We start from the raw sequence: 19339 nt of genomic DNA, 5'->3' as shown, positions 1-19339 counted from the left end.
AACCAAATCGACCTAAACTGTCTTTATGCACTCCTTAAATAGCTCTATGCCTGGGAAGGGCTTGGTGTGTTTGGTTAAAACCAGAGCTCAAATTGAGTGAAGGTATGCCATACCTTTTGTTTTTAAAGAAAATGGCAAAAATGATACCTATTTTTAGCTTTATATTTTGAATTAAATAAAAAACTATCAAGATAAGCATTGTTATAACACTTAACTTCGTGATGCATTATTCTAGAAACCAGCTTTAAAATTCTCACAAAATATGTGACTCGTGCATATGGATATATTTTTCTCGCTATGACATTCTGAAGCTGAGCTGCAGCCTTTAATATTAGAGGAAAAATGTACTTTGCTATCCCTATTAATTGAGCTTTTTACTTTCTGAGAAGTGAAAATGTTTAATACCAGGCAGTTTATAGGGAAACACGTATGTTGTTAGGTTAAACAATGAACGAGTAGCCAGCAGTTGAAGCTTAAATTGTTCTGCCTCGTTGGAACCTCTGTCTGGGTGGAAAGGTAACTTTTGAAAGTGCCATGTTAAGATTGATAAGGATGTCTAATATTTAAATATTTGCAAACTGCAAACGTTTCGTTGCAAACAAGACACTGGTTTGACATTGGAGAAATATGGTAAATATGCATATTACTCCGTCAATTCTTGCCTGAAACTTCCATTTCCATTATCCACCTTTCTTTTGAGACCTTTTCATAGTATATTTTCTCTTGATTGCAAGCAATCAATGCACAAATAAATGAATAATAAATAAATGTTATCAGTTTAATCAGTTCGAAAATATTAGGATGTGTTATTGACATGATTATATAGCCTACTAACCAGATGTGTAAAAATGAAGTGTTTAATTTGCCAATGAATTGGGCCACTATTATATTCTGTTCTGTCGACTATTAGCTGACAATTTTTTTTTAATCCAAAGCCAAACCTATGACCGACTGCTGTTGTACACTAGCCTATTCTGGATATTATGGATAAGAGCAGGAATGTTTTGTATTTGTCAAGCATCGATCATCATGTCACCAGAATAAGACACTCGGCATTTATTGGAAAGGAGCATCAAGCTCAAATCGTGCATTTTCACCACCCTGCGAAGTTCTTCCAAATGTGCTTACTCTGGAGCCTAACAAACGGCATGGTATCCCTTGTCGTAGTGGGAGGACCACACAACATGTCATTGCGTGACTCCCAAATTGACTTCGATATGATTGTTATTATAGGCTATCAATAATTGCGCATAAAGGCGTTTCTACAGCCATTTCTCGCATAATTAATTTGACAACGCAAAAACATGTCGAAACCACAAATGATCTGTTAGCATTTATACAATTTTACCAAACCGTCATACAAAAATTCCTCACGTGGTTTTATTTTCGTAGACAGATTTTGGGCGGAGTAAAACCTCTCGCTTCGCCTCTTCCTTCCTTTCTAGTTTGGATCAACACTTCCGGAACACTTTCATATCAGTGGAGGCGAACTGAACAGGGTTCTGGGAGGCATAGCTTGACATAACCTTAGCCAAATTGACATCTCGACCTTGTTTCTGGCGTAATTGTTACTACACAAACGGAAAATAAATGACTAAATGCACCCAGGATCACATTGAAAGTAAGTTTATATTTCCACAAACCTCGCAAGATAACATTGACTAATAGCTAAAGCTAGTCCATTAACGTTTGCTAACCGCTGCATTTCTGAACGACGCCGGCTAGGCTAGGTTTAGCAGCTAGCTAGCTATCTAACAACTTAATGCCCTGAACTAAAGACCGTGTCTGGACAATTAGCTACCTTTAGCCAGCTAGATAACGAACTACCTAGACAACATTTTGACCACACAGGGAATGCATCTTGGTTTCACTGTTTTGTTTGTGTGGTGCCGACAGTGCATGGAATTGGGAGTGTTTGTTGCCAGTCAAGTGCGAGTTTCCGTCATTAGTTAATTAACTAGCTAGCTATATCGTTTATGGGCTAATAGCTAACATTAGTGATTCGTTTTGTTCTAATAAGTAAAACGGAGAGTCGCTAGTTAATAATAAGTAACGTTAGTTAATGTAAGATATCTACAGTAAGTTAGGTCCAGTATCTGTCCCGTTACTCAAAACCTTGTCAGAACCAAACTAGCCAGGTGTCTGAGTTGAGCATTTCAGCCAAACAATATTCGTCTTTCCAGCGAACTAATCCAACCCTTCCTGAAGTATTATGCAACCTACGTTAGCTAACTGGCTATGCTATCTAGATCATATTAACGTTATGGTCCTTGATTCTGTCCATAAGTTAAGGGTCCAAGTAGTTGAGGCTCGTCATAAAATGTACAATAACTTTTCAATGGCTTGTCCAGGTGGCCTAGCCACATCCTCCTTGAAGATGGGACGCTTATAATAGAGGCTATCTCGTGAAATAACTTTAAGTAAGAATTTGGTTTAAAAACATATTATACTTTAATATACTCTGCTGGTTCGTTGTTGTGTTGGTCCTGTTTGGGTTGGAATTTAAGACAGGAAAGTATCAGGCTATATATAACAAGTTTATGATCTATGGAACCCAGAACTCCTTGCCAAACAGTGGCTGAATTGTTACTGAGTGGGCTATCCTGGCTAAATAAATCAAATGACATGAGCTAAAGAAAAGGCAGTCCCATCTCCCTGCGGTGTGTTACAGGGACCACCTGCCAGCAGTCTTAACCAATTCAAGATGTAGAATCGTGGACCGCTGTCGTCAATGGTTTCACACCCTTCAGTGTGCCAATCCAAAAACTAAACTAAAGCTTGAGCAGTATGTTCCAATGAGTCTAAAATATGAAGACAATCTAGTCAGCCCTACCCGGTCAGATCAAACCTCCAGCAGCATAGTTAGCTAGCTTGCACTGGAGATTGATCCAATGGTCCATTCAAAGCATGGAACATTTATTTTTTAACAACCTTTACTTGCCGTTCTTGACTTGGAAGGCACAGGTGTGGATCAACATTTTTTTGCGGAATATTCTGTGTATCAGAGTTCCAACAACTGGAAACCAACATTTTCCAAGACACTACATCGAGAATGTAGAAAGTATCAGCAAGTAGGCTAAAGGTTGGTTGAAAATAAATGTACCATGCTTTGAATGTACCATCGGGTCTACCTTAAGTACATGGCACGCTAGTTAACTATGCTGCTGGAGGTTCAATTCTGATCGGCTAGTCAGAGACCATCGGTGGCAGTCCTGCATCTTTCTGTAGCTTTGAAGAGATGATTTGACATTGGCTGTTTTTTTCTATTAGTTTAGGCCTGTGTCCAGGTTGTTTTATCCAGACAAAATTACTCCTGCTTTATTTAAATTTACTCTTGGGGATTTCCCAACCTTTCTGCCTGTTTCCAGAGTGATAAACTTGGTGAGCAGGTGTTCATTTTTTTGTTTTTCTTCACTGCATGTTCTTGACTCCATGGTAACACAGGGCTGTCCATGTTACATCACTGTGTAGCAGGGGTTTATTATCATAGCTGAATTTCCTTTGAAACACTCTTTGTAAGCCATAATGCTCTTTAGGCCTAACCTATATTCCAGAGCCTACAGTAAGGTTTAAAATGACACCAAAACTTGCACTATACCATCAGATATTGTCTTAAAGGAGCCCTGTGAAGGCTCAAATTGAACAGGACATTTCCTTTTTTTTGGTAAGGTATGAACAACCTGTTTGTATTTCTGTTGTTAATTTGTCATAGTTTGAGCTGTCCATTGTGTAACATGTTTGGCAACATAAGAACTTCACTCCTTGACGGTGTGACATTGTTTCATTTGATTAAATGCTGCGAATGGAAAGAATACACAGGTCTCTATAAAAAATAAAGTTGTTAGCTATTCAGACAGAGTGAGAATGTATTTGAAACACACACATCAAACAACAACCAGTGTTATCAGCAGTGTATTGGCTACTGTCATTCCACACATTATAGTGTACGACATTATGATTCATAACACTCATAAAACCTAGTGGTCAAACATGGAAATGGTTCCAATCGTTTTTCCACCATTCAATCCCATAGGGGATTTTGGAAACACTTAAAATAAGGGCTGTGTTTTGTGTAGGCTTACCCTGGCATGATGTTTTGAGAACTGTAAATCTCTCTAGGACAAGGTGACTTCTATCAACATTTGCCTGTATTTTCCTGCAAAATATGAAATGCTAATGTGGCTATCGTAAAGAACTACAAATACCATGATCTAATGTTAGCTAAATGTAGTAATTAATAAATTGCCTAAGTCTCTTTAAATGGACAATACCTGTTTGCAAATGTGTCAGCTAGAGTTGACGTGCAGGGATTTGTCGTCTTGCATCATGTCTACATTAATGCTAATTATCATTTTCGAATCAGAATAAATCATTTGAAAATATTGATAAGTCACCATGTCCAATAGGGATCAACGTGGTTATCAAAATGTCACACCAGGGTAAGCCTACATGAAACACCTCCCTTTAAGTGTTTGTAAAATCCCATATGGGAAAAATAAATGTTGGTAAAATGACTGGAACCATTTCCATGTTTGACCTCTAGGTTTTATGCGTATTTTGACACCTACACTGTGGGGCTCTATAGTAGGCTTAGCCATGAAGTGGGCGAGGTGCACAGAGCTGGACTTCGCATAACAGGAGCTACGCAGAATCCCTTCAGGGAGGAGGGAACGTTCCACTAGTTCTGAAGTGGGAATATGTGAGGGTAGTGTGACTGAGTCACTGCAGGCGTGAGACACACACAAACATTCTCTATTGAAACACCAGCTTTTGTCACAATGACATGTAAAAGACCTGTACTTTTTTTTTATTTGTCCTGCTTTAAGAAAAAAAACAGCCTATTTTCATTGGGCAGTAACTGGATTGAAGTGTAAAAACCCCTCTAATCCACAGCCTTTTCACTCCATAGAACTAGTAAGGCATCAGTGAACCTGAAATTGCAATGAAATCCTAGAATGTCTTGAATTAGTGCACATGGAACATGACCACTCTGAAAACAATCCATAAATAAATAGGCCTGTCAAACATACCGTAGGTCTAAATTCATTATTTTCCCTGATAATTTCCTCCAGTATTGGACTGTGTTCATGGCACTGCCTTTTTGCTAAAGTTATCCTCTACATTGCTGGCATTTCTTGTAGTGTGAATGGTCTGAAGTGTAGTAAACTGGAAGGAGAGGAGATATAATAGTGTCTTGCTTTTTTCCCCTCTCTATCACTTCTCCTCTGCGAATAGAAACTCTTTGATCCAAGCGCAGGAAATCTCTCATAGGAAGCTGGCCTAATTTGTGAGATCCCATGTCACTCAGCTGAATAACAAACCATATTGTGGAGTACATTGACATATCCCTAGCACCAAGGCCCTCTCCTGCCATTGTCAGAGGGAGATGGAGCAGACAATTGTAGGAAATGAAGGGGGATCTGAAGACATTGCTTTTCTTCCATGACTTTCTATAATGAATTATTAACCAAATGCTTAATGTTTTCTGCAGGTTGGTGAGACCTGTCCTGCTATGTTTCATTTCGGTCTAGTAGTGGCAAATATATCATATACCATCATGATTACTGAGGCTAGGTCAATTCCCCAAAATGTGTGATGTAGTCTTAAATGTGTTAATGTATGGGAAATGATTGATTCACCTAGTATGTAGGCCTATCCACTATAATGGTTGTAGTTTAGTTAATAGCCTAAACTCTCACTGTGTAGGTAGTACAGTATATAGGTAGCCTACGTATGTCTATTAGTTACAACTATGGTATTTTTTTAAAAGGTCACATGTGAATCATGTTTGACTATATTCATGGCAGTAATATCCCTCACATTAGTGCCACGGTCCTATAAGTTTGCCTCAACAGACCAAAAATGCACAGGGTCTGTGTCACTTTGACAAGGTCACTAGTGCATATATTTAGAACACAGTTCCTGGTTTGTAGTTGTAGCTTGTTGTCAAGGTGCATGATCTGCAGTTGAATGCTAAGGCTAATGTTTACAGCATTAAAGAAATCCTATTCATTATGAGCCAAAGTGCAGTTTGAAACTGCACTTATCTCTGGAGAAACCAGTCTTACATGGAAAATTAATAGGAACAGGAAATACTAAAATGATTTGTAACAAATGTGAGATTTTCAGCTTAAACATTTTAAACTCTGCAAATCAAATTTTATTTGTCACATAAACATATTGAGCAGATGTTATTGCGGGTGTAGCGACATGCTTGTATTCCTAGCTCCAACAGTGCAGTAGTATCTAAAAACAATACACATGAATTAAGAAATATATGAATATTGGATTGAGTTAAGTGGTGGCATTGACTAAAGTACAGTAGAATAGAATACAGCATATACATATGAGATGAGTAAAGCAGTATGTAAACATTATTACAGTGACCAGTGATTCTAAGTTTGTAAATAGGGCAGCAGCCTCTAAGGTGCAGGGTTGCGTAACCGGGTGTAAGCCAGCTAGTGATGGGTATTTAAGTCTGATGTCCTTGAGATAGAAGCAGTTTTTCAGTCTCTCGTTCCCAGCTTTGATGCACCTGTACTGACCTCGCCTTCTGGATGATAGCGGGTTGAACCGGCTGTGGCTCTGGTGGTTGTGCTTGATGTTTTTTTGGCATTCCTGTGACATTGGGTGCTGTAGGTGTCCTGGAGGGCAGGTAGTTTCCCCCCGGTGATGTGTTGGGCAGACCGCACCACCCTCTGGAGAGCCCTGCGGTTGCGGGCCGTGCAGTTGTCGTACCAGGCAGTGATACAGCCTGTTAGGATGCTCTCAATTATGCTTCTGTAAAAGTTTTAGTGTTTTACTCCTTATTCACCACATTGTCTGTGTGGGTGAACTTTTTCAGATCGTCAGTGATGTGTACGCCTAGGAACTTGACGCTTTGTTGGCCCCTGTGTTGAGGATCAGTGAAGTGGAGGTGTTGTTTCCTACCTTCACCACTTGGGGAAGACTCATCAGGAAGTCCAGGACCCAGTTGCATACAGTGGGGTTCAGACCCAGGGCCTCAAGCTTAATGATGAGCTTGGAGGGTACTATGGTGTTGAATGCCAAGCTCTAGTCAACGAGCAGCATTCTTACATAGGTATTCCTCTTGTCCAGATGAGAGGGCAGTGTTATGGCTATTGCATCGTCTGTGGATCTATTGGGGTGGTAAGCAAATTGAAGTGGGTCTAGGGTGTAAGGTAGAGCTGATATGATCCTTGACTAGCCTCTCAAAGCACTTCATGATGACAGAAGTGAGTGTTATGGGGCAATAGTCATTAGGTTCAGTTACCTTATGTTCCTGTACCCAAGAAAGCAATGGTGGACATCTTGAAGCAAGTGGGGACAGCAGACTGGGATAGGGAGTGATTGAATATGTCCGTAAACTCTCCAGCCAGCTAGTCTGCACACGCTCTGAGGATGCAGCTAGGGATGCCGTCAGGGCCGGCAGCCTTGCGAGGGTTAACACGCTTAAATGTCTTATTCACGTCTTCCACGGAGAAGGAGAGCCCACAGCGGTGGCACTGTGTTATCCTCGATGCGTGCGAAATTGATGTTTAGCTTGTCCGGAAGCAAGACGGCGGTGTACGACGTGGCTGGTTTCCCCTTTGTAATCCGGGATTGTCTGTAGACCATGCCACATACGTCTCGTGGTTTAACAGTTGAATTGTGACTCCACTTAGTCTCTATACTGACATTTTGCCTGTGATTGCCTTACGGAGGGAATAACTACAATGTTTGTATTCGACCATATTCCCAGTCACCTTGCCATGGTTAAATGCGGTGGTTCGCGCTTCAGTTTTGTGCGAATGCTGCCATCTATCTGCTGTTTCTGGTTTGGTTTGAGTACACTTCCTGATGAACTCAGTCACCATATCCGTGTATTCGTCAATGTTATTCTGAGGCTACCCGGAACATTTCACAGTCCGCGTGATCAAAACAATCTTGACGCATGGATTCTGCTTGGTCAGACCAGTGTTGAATAAACCTTAGCACAGGTACTTCCTGTTTGAATTTCTGCCTATAGGAAGGGAGTAGCAAAATAGAATCGTGATCAGATTTGTAGAAGGGACTGCAGGGGAGGGCCTTGTAGGCATTTTGAAAAGTTGAGTAGCAGTGGTTCAATATTTAACCAGCGTGAGTACTACAGTCAATGTGTTGGTTCCCTGTGTTGCCATAAACCCAGGCCACAGCCCCTGCAGGCCACAGCAGGGGGGGCTGATAAAGTAACCCCTGCATGTATTCTGAGATTTATGAGACTGATTTTGAATTTGGTAATATTTGTCTTGTGAGTCATATCATTCGTATCGAGATGGCTGTCAAACATGTTGTGAAGACAATTGATACTGTGGGAGTCATGAAATATTTATGGAGCCACCTCTTGAAATTTGCTAAATTATTAAATGTATTACATTTTTGTGTGTGCAGAAAACATAATAATATTGCAAACATGTAGCCCTAGGATGGGGTTAAGTGTTAGGCCACTTTACATAGGCCTATGTGAAAAACTTGTGAATAGTGCAGGATGGCACATCTGAACTGTCCAGCAAGCTTGTCAAACTGGGGAATACCATGGTGCTCTGGGAAAAAGTATTCTGAAAGTATAAATTAAGGACTCTCCTGTAGATATACTGTGGTAAACAATATAGTTGAAGTGGTCAGAATGTTTTTTTTGTGGTTCTTTTATCCTGCTGTGGGGTTGTCATGGGTTGTCAATACCTAGTCACTGCATGGTTCATCTCAGCAGGAAAATTAAATTAGACTATTTCTGACATTTCCTTTCCCCTCGTTTCCAGGATACCTGTGAAAGCTCTTGCTTCCCACCCAAATGTCAAGGTCACAGTGACCGGGGCGGGTGGAGGCAGAGCCTGTTTCCCCGGCCCCTTTGCCCAGCTGCAGAGCAGCCCCTGTCAGGGAGCACATCCTCCCATTCCAGTCCTCTGGGTGGCACCTTGAGCCATGGAGCACTCACGGGAGAAAGAGAGTGAGAGACCTGCACGGAGCAACAAGGCAGGTCAGGGGCGCAGCGGGCACTCGCGCCCCTCGGGATCAGGCTCCTCCGGAGTGCTCATGGTGGGGCCCAACTTCCGTGTGGGCAAGAAGATCGGCTGTGGTAACTTTGGAGAGCTGAAGTTGGGTAAGAACAGCCTAACCCTTTAAATAATATATTTGGGGTGTTTGAAAACGACAATACAGTATATACTGGATGTGTGAACATTTGTTTAAAGCTGAAAATATTGGGCCTTGACTATGTTCTACTCCTCTTGGAAATGTGAAACCTTGTTCACTGATATTCCTAGTTCCCCCTCCACCCTCACTATCAAATTGTACATGGGGCGTAACTGTGTACACTGTTAATCTTATCATATCTCGACATGATGAATCAAATTGGATGCAATGACGGCATCATAATGAGTTCAGGCCCCAGCTAATCTGCCATGGCTGTAGACACCTGAATGGACACCCAGATTACATTGGCAGCAAATATGTATTTAATTTTCATTATGGATAATAACTTTGAGAGCTGAATGTCTATCCCCCTGCACCTCCATCTAAGATATCTGGGTTGTCTAATAACTATCTTCTCCAGGTAGGACAGTGAGGAGCATTAAGTCATATGAAATGACTGAGCTATAGCCAGAAAGCTCAGGCTTTACTGTTTGTACTGAAATGTCTCTGTCCTGAAACTGGTTGAGATACTAAGATTTGCCTTCCCTCTGCTCTGCTGCCACCCACATGGAAAATAGTCCGGGAGGGGGTGGGCGAGAGAATAGCTTTTCTCTGGTATCCTCCATGCATGCACTGCTGAAGTTCGGAGGCCTATTGTTTGCCTATGGCATTGTCACTCAGCATGAGTGTGGCTGGGTTCCATAGGCTCATCGACTCACTTTTGAGGGATTTAATAAAGGCCTTAACTCTCCTGACATTTAAAAATCCTACAGGTTGTAAGACATCTTAACATTTTATGTAAATACTTAATGACTTAGGAGGGAGTTGTTATTCAGTCCTGTGTTGTCTTTTGACGAGATTGAATCAAATTTTACTTTGTTATAGAAATGGGCCATATGGACAAAAATCCATATTGTGATGCATTTCCTTATGTTATAATGATAAATAGAATGTTAAGTTTCTAACATTAATGTGCACCAGTTTTTTTTTTAAAAATTGTATGATCCTTTAAACTACTACTAGTTGTAGTTGGTTGTAGCCATCAATTGTCCCATTAACAATCACCGATATTAGCGAACTAATTTCAAACTTTGCATTTCACTAGTGTAGGCCACTTATCATAATGAACAATATCAGCTCCTGCGATAAGTGATCGGTTTGGTCTGTGTCGATACATTTTTGGTTTATCGTCCTAATTCTACTTTGTTAATCAAGGGACCTCACAACAAATTGCTGGAATTTCAACATTGAACATTGAATTATCTCAATGTTCAAGCAGAGGATAGTGTTTGTTTTGAATAGAACATGTCACAAGGTGTCTTCATTGAGCCGGTGCTAACCATAAAATAAGCCTCCATGATGTGTACACTAAACCTTTGACCTTTTTAGTCAGGAATCTCAAAATATTAGTGTTCCATTTCAAAATGCAAAATTTCACTTTATGTAGTATTTTAAGTAAACTACTTGAATCCTACAATTATCAATGTTCTCCCACTATCCTATGTATTACCCCACACTTATACAAATATAATTTCACTGCTCTGCGCAGGATTATTGCATCCAAACACAAGCCTTGTTGTTCTCACTTTCCTACCTAGTGTCACACTGTTGGCGTCAGCACTTTCATTCTCAGCTTGCCCCGCAAACGTGCTGAGTTTCACATGCCTGCAAGGGGATTTATGCCGCACTTCTCTCAGATGACACCTTTTGTATTGCAATATCACTTACAGCAGGGGTCGGCAAAAGGCAGCCCAGGGAAAAAATTATGGGCCCCCAAAGTAAAATAGAGTTAAATTAATAGGAGGGATTTATTTTTTTTGGTCAAGTTCCTGGTGATTTGTCTTTTATCTAAAATGAGTTTCATTCAGGAAATCTGTTCACCAAGTATTCCCACGAATGAGACATACAATGCCTTAGTGTGCACCCCTTGACTTTTTAGTTGTTAGTCTGAATTTTAAAAGTATTCCATTTAGATGTTTTTTGTCACTGGCCTACACACAATACCCCATAATGTTAGTGGAATTGTTTTTATTATTAATTAACAAAGAAAAGCTGAAATGTCTTGTCAAGTATTCAACCTCTTTGTTATGGCAAGCCTAAATAAGTTCAAGATTAAACATTTGCATAACAATTCACTTAAATTGCATATAATCTGTATGCAATAATAGTGTACAATACAAGTAATACAATTTGTAATACAAGACCATGGTGCTTGCCTACGGAGCTGTGAGGGGAACGGCACCTCAGTACCTCCAGGCTCTGATCAGGCCCTACACCCAAACAAGGGCACTGCGTTCATCCACCTCTGGCCTGCTCGCCTCCCTACCACTGAGGAAGTACAGTTCCCGCGCAGCCCAGTCAAAACTGTTCGCTGCTCTGGCCCCCCAATGGTGGAACAAACTCCCTCACGACGCCAGGACAGCGGAGTCAATCACCACCTTCCGGAGACACCTGAAACCCCACCTCTTTCAGGAATACCTAGGATAGGATAAAGTAATCCTTCTCCCCCCCTTAAAAGATTTAGATGCACTATTGTAAAGTGGCTGTTCCACTGGATGTCTTAAGGTGAACGCACCAATTTGTAAGTCGCTCTGGATAAGAGCGTCTGCTAAATGACTTAAATGTAAATGTAGTGTTGAATGTGGCTTTTGAATGACATTGAATATCCCTTTGAGCATGGTGAAGTTATTAATTACACTTTGGATGGTGTGTCAATACACCCAGTCACTACAAAGATACAGGTGTCCTTCCCAGCTCAGTTGCAGGAGAGGAGGGAAACTGCTCGGGGATTTTCCCATGAGGCCAGTGGTAACTTTTAAACAGAGATTAATGGCTGTGATTGGAGAGCTGAGGATGGCTCAACATTGTAGTTACTCCACAATACTAACCTAATTGACAGATTTAAAAGGAAGCCTGTACAGAATAAAAAATATTCTAAAATATGCATCCTGTTTGCAGTAAGGTATTGAAGTAAAACTGCAAAAAATGTGGCAAAGAAATTAACTTTATGTTCTGAATGCAAAGTATTATGTTTGGGGCAAATCCAATACAACACATACCACACTCTATATTTTCAAGTATAGTGGTGGCTGCATCATGTTATGGTTATACTTGTGATCAATAAGGATGGGAGTTTTTCAGGATAAAAATAAATGGAATGGAGCTAAGCACAGGCAACATGCTTTGTCAGACACTGGGAGATGAATTCAACTTTCAGCAGGACAATAACCTAAAACACAAGGCCAAATCTACACTGAAGTTGCTTTCCAAGAAGATGGTGAAATGTTCCTGATTGACTGAGTTAGTTTTGACTTAAAGCTACTTGAAAATCTGTGGCAAGATCAGAAAATAGTTGTCTATGATCAACAACCAATTTGACAAAGCTTGAATAATTTAGAAAATGATAATCAGGAAATGTCTCACAGTCCAGGTGTCCAAGGCTCTGAGAGTAACCCAGAAATACCCACAGCTGTAATTGCTGCAAAAGGTGATTCTACAATTATTGACCGAGTGAACACTTATGTAAATTAGATTTCTGCATTTCAATATCAGTAAATGTGCAAACTTTTCTAAATACATGTTTTCACTTTCATTGTGATATTTAATCCATTTTGAATTCAGGCTGTAACACAACAATGTGAAATAAGTCAGGGGGGTGTGAGTACTTAAGGCACTGTATGTGATCGTGTCTCAATGTAATTAGGGTATACAATTACGATTTTGATATCTAAATCTATTTCTGGGCTTAGTTGTGGTCCAATTTACAGTGTGAAAATTGTTATTGTTTTCCTGCCCCCCGACCATCCTCTCCGCCAAAATTCGGCCCGCGGCTGAGTCTTGTCTTCCCCTGACTTAGGAGAGAATGTATGCCTCGCTCACTCTATTACCATCAGAGACGGATCATTAGAGGAAAAAATTACTTTGGCTTTGTTCATTCATTTGAAGTTGGTAGTTTTATGCAGGACATGCACCCAGTGATAGGCTACACGTGATGGGGTTCACAAACTGCAATACATGGCATTGCACAATAGGCATATGCAGATGCCTAATGGTGCATTAGTGGCCCCTGGTTATTTTCCTCATCTCAACTGTCCAATTCGAACGTTGTACGTCTCTGACTTTCCAGACGCTTTGTTCAGTCATCACTGTTATTTGTGAAGCATGTGTCTTCGAGACCTATGGGAGTTTAAATGGTTCCTTAAGACTCCTAAAATATTCCTTGGTGGCTGCACTGGATGTGCCATCTCGTCTGTTTGAAATAAGTTGTTTACCCAACCTTCTAATAACCCTTTTTTTTTTGTTATCCAGGTAAAAATCTCTACACCAATGAATATGTTGCAATAAAATTGGTAAGTATAGAGCCTTTATTAGGGTTGGGCGGTATTCTGATTTTAATATTGTCCTTCTCTCACCATGGGATTTAGTACACAAGGGGGCTCCAAAAACACAAAGCCTATTGGGCATCTCTTACCAGAATGCTAACAAAATAAGCACATGTAATAGCCCATTTCCACATAGGCTGCTAGCTAAATATGCTAAAGAGCGCAAACACAAATAAATGAATTGCAAAGACAGGCAATCCAGCTCATAAAGTTATAGATGTGTAGGTAATAGCTACCGAATGTCTTTTTTGTTGAATTTTGACATTTGCAAGGCGATTTCAACGAGAGACATTGTGCAAATGAACAAAGTTTCTATGCATGCTTGTCTGAAGGAAGAACAATACTGCCTCTGGAGCAGCATGTCTACATGCTGTGTCTGAAGTCGGCAGAGTAATGGGCCTGCCTCCCCTGCTCGGAGAAGAGGTGGAGGAGCAGACGGGCCAAGAACGGACTGGAGAAAAAAACACAAGGAAATCAAGATAACAGTGGCAGCTGTACAAATAACTTATCCGAAGGGCTTTGACTTTTCAAACATGGCAGAAAGCTAACACAATATGATGCCCCGTCACCTTATTAATAAAGTCACTTACTAAGATAACATGACCCCTGAGTTTAACTTGCTAACGCAGAGTTCTGTGTTTTTCATGCAGGAAAAATATATCAAATGCATAACAAATACCTTTCTGCATTTTGTAAGCATAGATCTAAAATACTACTTGTTGTAGTTTCTGCTCGGCATCCGACTAATTTTGTGTTTCAGTTGCGCTTCTACACTCTGAGAATTCACAAAATGGGCATTCTATTAGCAGACAGTGCTCTGACTGGTGGGTAGCTACTGTTTTCCAGTACTTTTCTCGTATTCTTCTTTGGTAAAATGCAAGATGAGCTGATTTTAAATAAACAAAACATTAGGAAATGTAGCTGGGTACATTCTTTCTATGATAGGCCTTAACATTAGAAATATGATGGCCATGCATCGTTTTTGCAAAAAATACCTTGCATTTTCTTTGTAATTACTTGTGGCTGCCATTTCAAATAGCGTTGCACTTCTGTAGTCATCTGATGAAAATAAAGCTGTTTTCTGCTGAATAAGTTGCACTAATGTATCTTCTGTGAAGGAAAACTAGTTGCATGATCCTGATCACTCTATTGAAGCAAAAAAAAACGGACTTTCAATAAAAAACACGACCCCTGTCAGTACACTGCTGGACCTGCTCCCGCGTTCTCCCATTGTGCTTTTGACAATCAAACGTGACTGGCTCAGCTGTTCTGGGGAGCTACTTAATTTATTTAATTTAACCGTTATTTAGCTAGGCAAGTCAGTTAAGAACAAATTCTTATTTTACAATTTTAAATTATTTAAAAAAACATTTATTTGCTTTATCTTGGTCAGGTCGCAGTTGTAAATGAGAACTTGTTCTCAACTGGGCCTACCTGGTGAAATAAAATTAATGTACATTTAAAAAAAATTTTTTTTTACGATGACGGCTTACCCCGGCCAAACCCTCCCCTAACCGGGACAACGCAGGGCCAATTTTGCGCCGCCCTATACTTAAGCTTCATAATGTAAAATAATGTGACTTGTGAAATGAAGAATGCAATCTGCTTCATCTCCTAATGCATTGCACAAGTTGACTGCAGGTATTTACTTAAAGAGATGTACTGGGGGAAAAAAAGAAGTTTAAACCGTATGGAAAAACCATCCCGTTGCTATTTTCAAATACCCCGGTATACCACCCAAGCCTTATTTCTGATTATTTCCCTCATGAGATTATCCTCTTTCTAAAGTGAATTGACCCAACGAGCAGCTATCAAAATCATGATATATTTTATTTAAAAAATATTTATTTGAATAGTCAATTACATGCTAATTAATGCATTTCTGAACCTTAATTTGAAAGTAGTTTGTTTGAATGATAATTCATTTAATTAATTTTCATATTTATTGTAGGTGTAATTCATATTGTGTAGTGAATGAAAAGCCCACCTTCAAATGAAGTGTTTCCTTTTTGTATTATTCTTCCAGGAACCAATCAAATCAAGGGCACCACAGCTGCATTTGGAGTACCGGTTTTACAAAACATTAGGCAGCACAGGTAAGACCTCCACTCTTCTATCCACCCTTCTATCTCCATCCTCTCTTCCTCTTTTCCGTCTCATTGATCACTCCTACTGACTTGAGGTCACCTCAGATTGGTTAGGTTCTGTATGAAGACTGCCCGTTCTTAAAGGGTAGGTAGCATAAACGTAACATATGGATTTGCATTAATATACTCATCAGAAGTCCCAATGCAAAGTTACACCTTCTATTTTTTTGAGTTATTACATGCAATCGATCAGAATGCCGAAGTCATGCCAGAAATTATATTTGCGAGCTGTGATGCAATTTGAGAGTACTGGTAAAGCCAGCCTATTCCCTAAATTGTAAACGCCAACAGAAATAACTTCAAATGTGTAACTTCAAATAAACAATAATTTGCAATCATGACTACTGGTTTCAATTTAATTTTCAGCCAACTTGCAAGCAAATACTTTACAAATATTGTTACAAATCAGCTTACCGTGTTGCTAGCCATCTATCCTGCTAACGTTAGCCCTAGCAGCCTTCTTGCGTTACATTGGCACTGCATGAGTCAGCCATTTGCTATCAACACCTAGCTTACAGCTACATTAAAGTAAGCCAACGCTTTGGAAATGCATAACGCCATCTAACCAGTTATCAAATAATGTTACAGGTATATGCAGTTATTTTGGCTAGCCAGCAAAATGTAATTATTTTAGCCTGCTATCCAGCATACCCAGCTAACTTGTCTAGCTAGCCAACCACCACAGTCGACATAGTTCAGTAATGAGCCAGAGAACAACACAAACTAGTCTAGCACAGACAGGAACCCACGGAACACAGCAAAAAAGTAAATTGAGGCAAGACTTGACAGTTGCATTAGCTACCAAAGAAAAGCCAAGGAAAGAGGCCCTACAGAGGGAGATGCCGTTTCACCGACCGAGGGAGAGACCGCTAATCCAATATAGTGAGGCAATAGTCCAAGAGACGGCAAAGGGGAAGAGTCAACAACGACAATTGAAGGAAGACTCCAGGCAGATGGTAATGATCACAACAGCACAGTCAGTCAGCTACTGTAGCACACTAGTACTAAGCCCAAGGTTGATAAACTCAGGTAGCCTACTTCACGGAGATCACGCGGCCCCCACATGTGGGGTATATGATTGCTTGTTTAGATCGCACCTCTTCGTGATTGGTGGATTGTAGCTCACCAATGCCAACACACACTGAATGGCTAGTGGCTAACGTTAACCAGCTCGAGCTAGCTAACGCAGAGTAGATTTTCCATATGACATTGAGAAATATTGCATTGTGGTTAGTTTAAATAAAATCAAATGCATTTGTATAGCCCTTCATACATCAGCTGATATCTCAAAGTGCTGTACAGAAACCCAGCCTAAAACCCCAAACGGCAAGCAATGCAGTTGTAGAAGCACGGTGGCTAGGAAAAACTCCCTAGAAAGGCCAAAACCTAGGAAGAAACCTAGCGAGGAACCAGGCTATTTTTTTTCACCTTTATTTAACCAGGTAGGCTAGTTGAGAACAAGTTCTCATTTGCAACTGCGACCTGGCCAAGATAAAGCATAGCAGTGTGAACAGACAACGCAGAGTTACACATGGAGTAAACAATTAACAAGTCAATAACACAGTAGAAAAAAAGTCTATATACATTGTGTGCAAAAGGCATGAGGAGGTAGGCGAATAATTACAATTTTGCAGATTAACACTGGAGTGATAAATGATCAGATGGTCATGTACAGGTAGAGATATTGGTGTGCAAAAGAGCAGAAAAGTAAATAAATAAAAACAGTATGGGAATGAGGTAGGTGAAAATGGGTGGGCTATTTACCAATAGACTATGTACAGCTGCAGCGATCGGTTAGCTGCTCAGATAGCTGATGTTTGAAGTTGGTGAGGGAGATAAGTCTCCAACTTCAGCGATTTTTGCAGTTCGTTCCAGTCACAGGCAGCAGAGTACTGGAACGAAAGGCGGCCAAATGAGGTGTTGGCTTTAGGGATGATCAGTGAGATACACCTGCTGGAGCGCGTGCTACGGATGGGTGTTGCCATCGTGACCAGTGAACTGAGATAAGGAGGAGCTTTACCTAGCATGGACTTGTAGATGACCTGGAGCCAGTGGGTCTGGCGACGAATATGTAGCGAGGGCCAGCCGACTAGAGCATACAAGTCGCAGTGGTGGGTGGTATAAGGTGCTTTAGTGACAAAACGGATGGCACTGTGATAGACTGCATCCAGTTTGCTGAGTAGAGCATTGGAAGCTATTTTGTAGATGACATCGCCGAAGTCGAGGATCGGTAGGATAGTCAGTTTTACTAGGGTAAGCTTGAAAGCGTGAGTGAAGGAGGCTTTGTTGCGGAATAGAAAGCCGACTCTTGATTCGATTTTCGATTGGAGATGTTTGATATGAGTCTGGAAGGAGAGTTTGCAGTCTAGCCAGACACCTATGTACTTATAGATGTCCACATATTCAAGGTCGGAACCATCCAGGGTGGTGATGCTAGGTCGGGCATGCGGGTGCAGGCAGCGATCGGTTGAAAATAATGCATTTGGTTTTACTAGCGTTTAAGAGCAGTTGGAGGCCACGGAAGGAGTGCTGTATGGCATTGAAGCTCGTTTGGAGGTTAGATAGCACAGTGTCCAATGACGGGCCGAACGTATATAGAATGGTGTCGTCTGCGTAGAGGTGGATCAGGGAATCGCCCGCAGCAAGAGCAACATCATTGATATATACAGAGAAAAGAGTCGGCCCGAGAATTGAACCCTGTGGCACCCCAATAGAGACTGCCAGAGGACCGGACAGCATGCCCTCCGATTTGACACACTGAACTCTGTCTGCAAAGTAATTGGTGAACCAGGCAAGGCAGTCATCTGAAAAACCGAGGCTACTGAGTCTGCCGATAAGAATATGGTGATTGACAGAGTCGAAAGCCTTGGCAAGGTCGATGAAGACGGCTGCACAGTACTGTCTTTTATCGATGGCGGTTATGATATCGTTTAGTACCTTGAGTGTGGCTGAGGTGCACCCGTGACCGGCTCGGAAACCAGATTGCACAGCGGAGAACGTACGGTGGGATTCGAGATGGTCAGTGACCTGTTTGTTGACTTGGCTTTCGAAGACCTTAGATAGGCAGGGCAGGATGGATTTAGGTCTATAACAGTTTGGGTCCAGGGTGTCTCCACCTTTGAAGAGGGGGATGACTGCGGCAGCTTTCCAATCCTTGGGGATCTCAGACGATATGAGAGGTTGAACAGGCTGGTAATAGGGGTTGCGACAATGGCGGCAGATAGTTTCAGAAATAGAGGGTCCAGGTTGTCAAGCCCAGCTGATTTGTACGGGTCCAGGTTTTGCAGCTCTTTCAGAACATCTGCTATCTGGATTTGGGTAAAGGAGAACCTGGAGAGGCTTGGGCGAGGAGCTGCGGGGGGGGTGGAGCTGTTGGCCGAGGTTGGAGTAGCCAGGCGGAAGGCATGGCCAGCCGTTGAGAAATGCTTATTGAAGTTTTCGATAATCATGGATTTATCAGTGGAGACCGTGTTACCTAGCCTCAGTGCAGTGGGCAGCTGGGAGGAGGTGCTCTTGTTCTCCATGGACTTCACAGTGTCCCAGAACTTTTTGGAGTTGGAGCTACAGGATGCAAACTTCTGCCTGAAGAAGCTGGCCTTAGCTTTCCTGACTGACTGCGTGTATTGGTTCCTGACTTCCCTGAACAGTTGCATATCACGG

The 19339-nt window shown here is 41.2% G+C and overlaps 1 protein-coding gene across 4 annotated transcripts in view; it reads left to right on the top strand.

Annotated features, from left to right (window-relative positions):
- Window positions 1-1458: 1458 nt before the first annotated feature.
- The window catches only part of LOC115134139 (casein kinase I-like), a 57423-nt gene continuing 39542 nt past the window's right edge, over window positions 1459-19339 (top strand). For all 4 annotated transcript variants that reach the window (XM_029667818.2, XM_029667817.2, XM_029667816.2 and 1 more), the window contains exons 1-4: window positions 1459-1621; window positions 8778-9118; window positions 13459-13499; window positions 15559-15628. In XM_029667818.2, the coding sequence (XP_029523678.1) occupies window positions 8941-9118; window positions 13459-13499; window positions 15559-15628 (289 nt within the window). In that variant the 5' untranslated portion in view covers window positions 1459-1621; window positions 8778-8940. The remainder of the gene's footprint in view (window positions 1622-8777; window positions 9119-13458; window positions 13500-15558; window positions 15629-19339) is intronic.

Source organism: Oncorhynchus nerka, linkage group LG9a (assembly GCF_034236695.1).
Source record: "Oncorhynchus nerka isolate Pitt River linkage group LG9a, Oner_Uvic_2.0, whole genome shotgun sequence".
NCBI classification, from domain to species: Eukaryota; Metazoa; Chordata; class Actinopteri; order Salmoniformes; family Salmonidae; genus Oncorhynchus; species Oncorhynchus nerka.
This window is presented reverse-complemented; position numbering and strand designations above follow the sequence as displayed.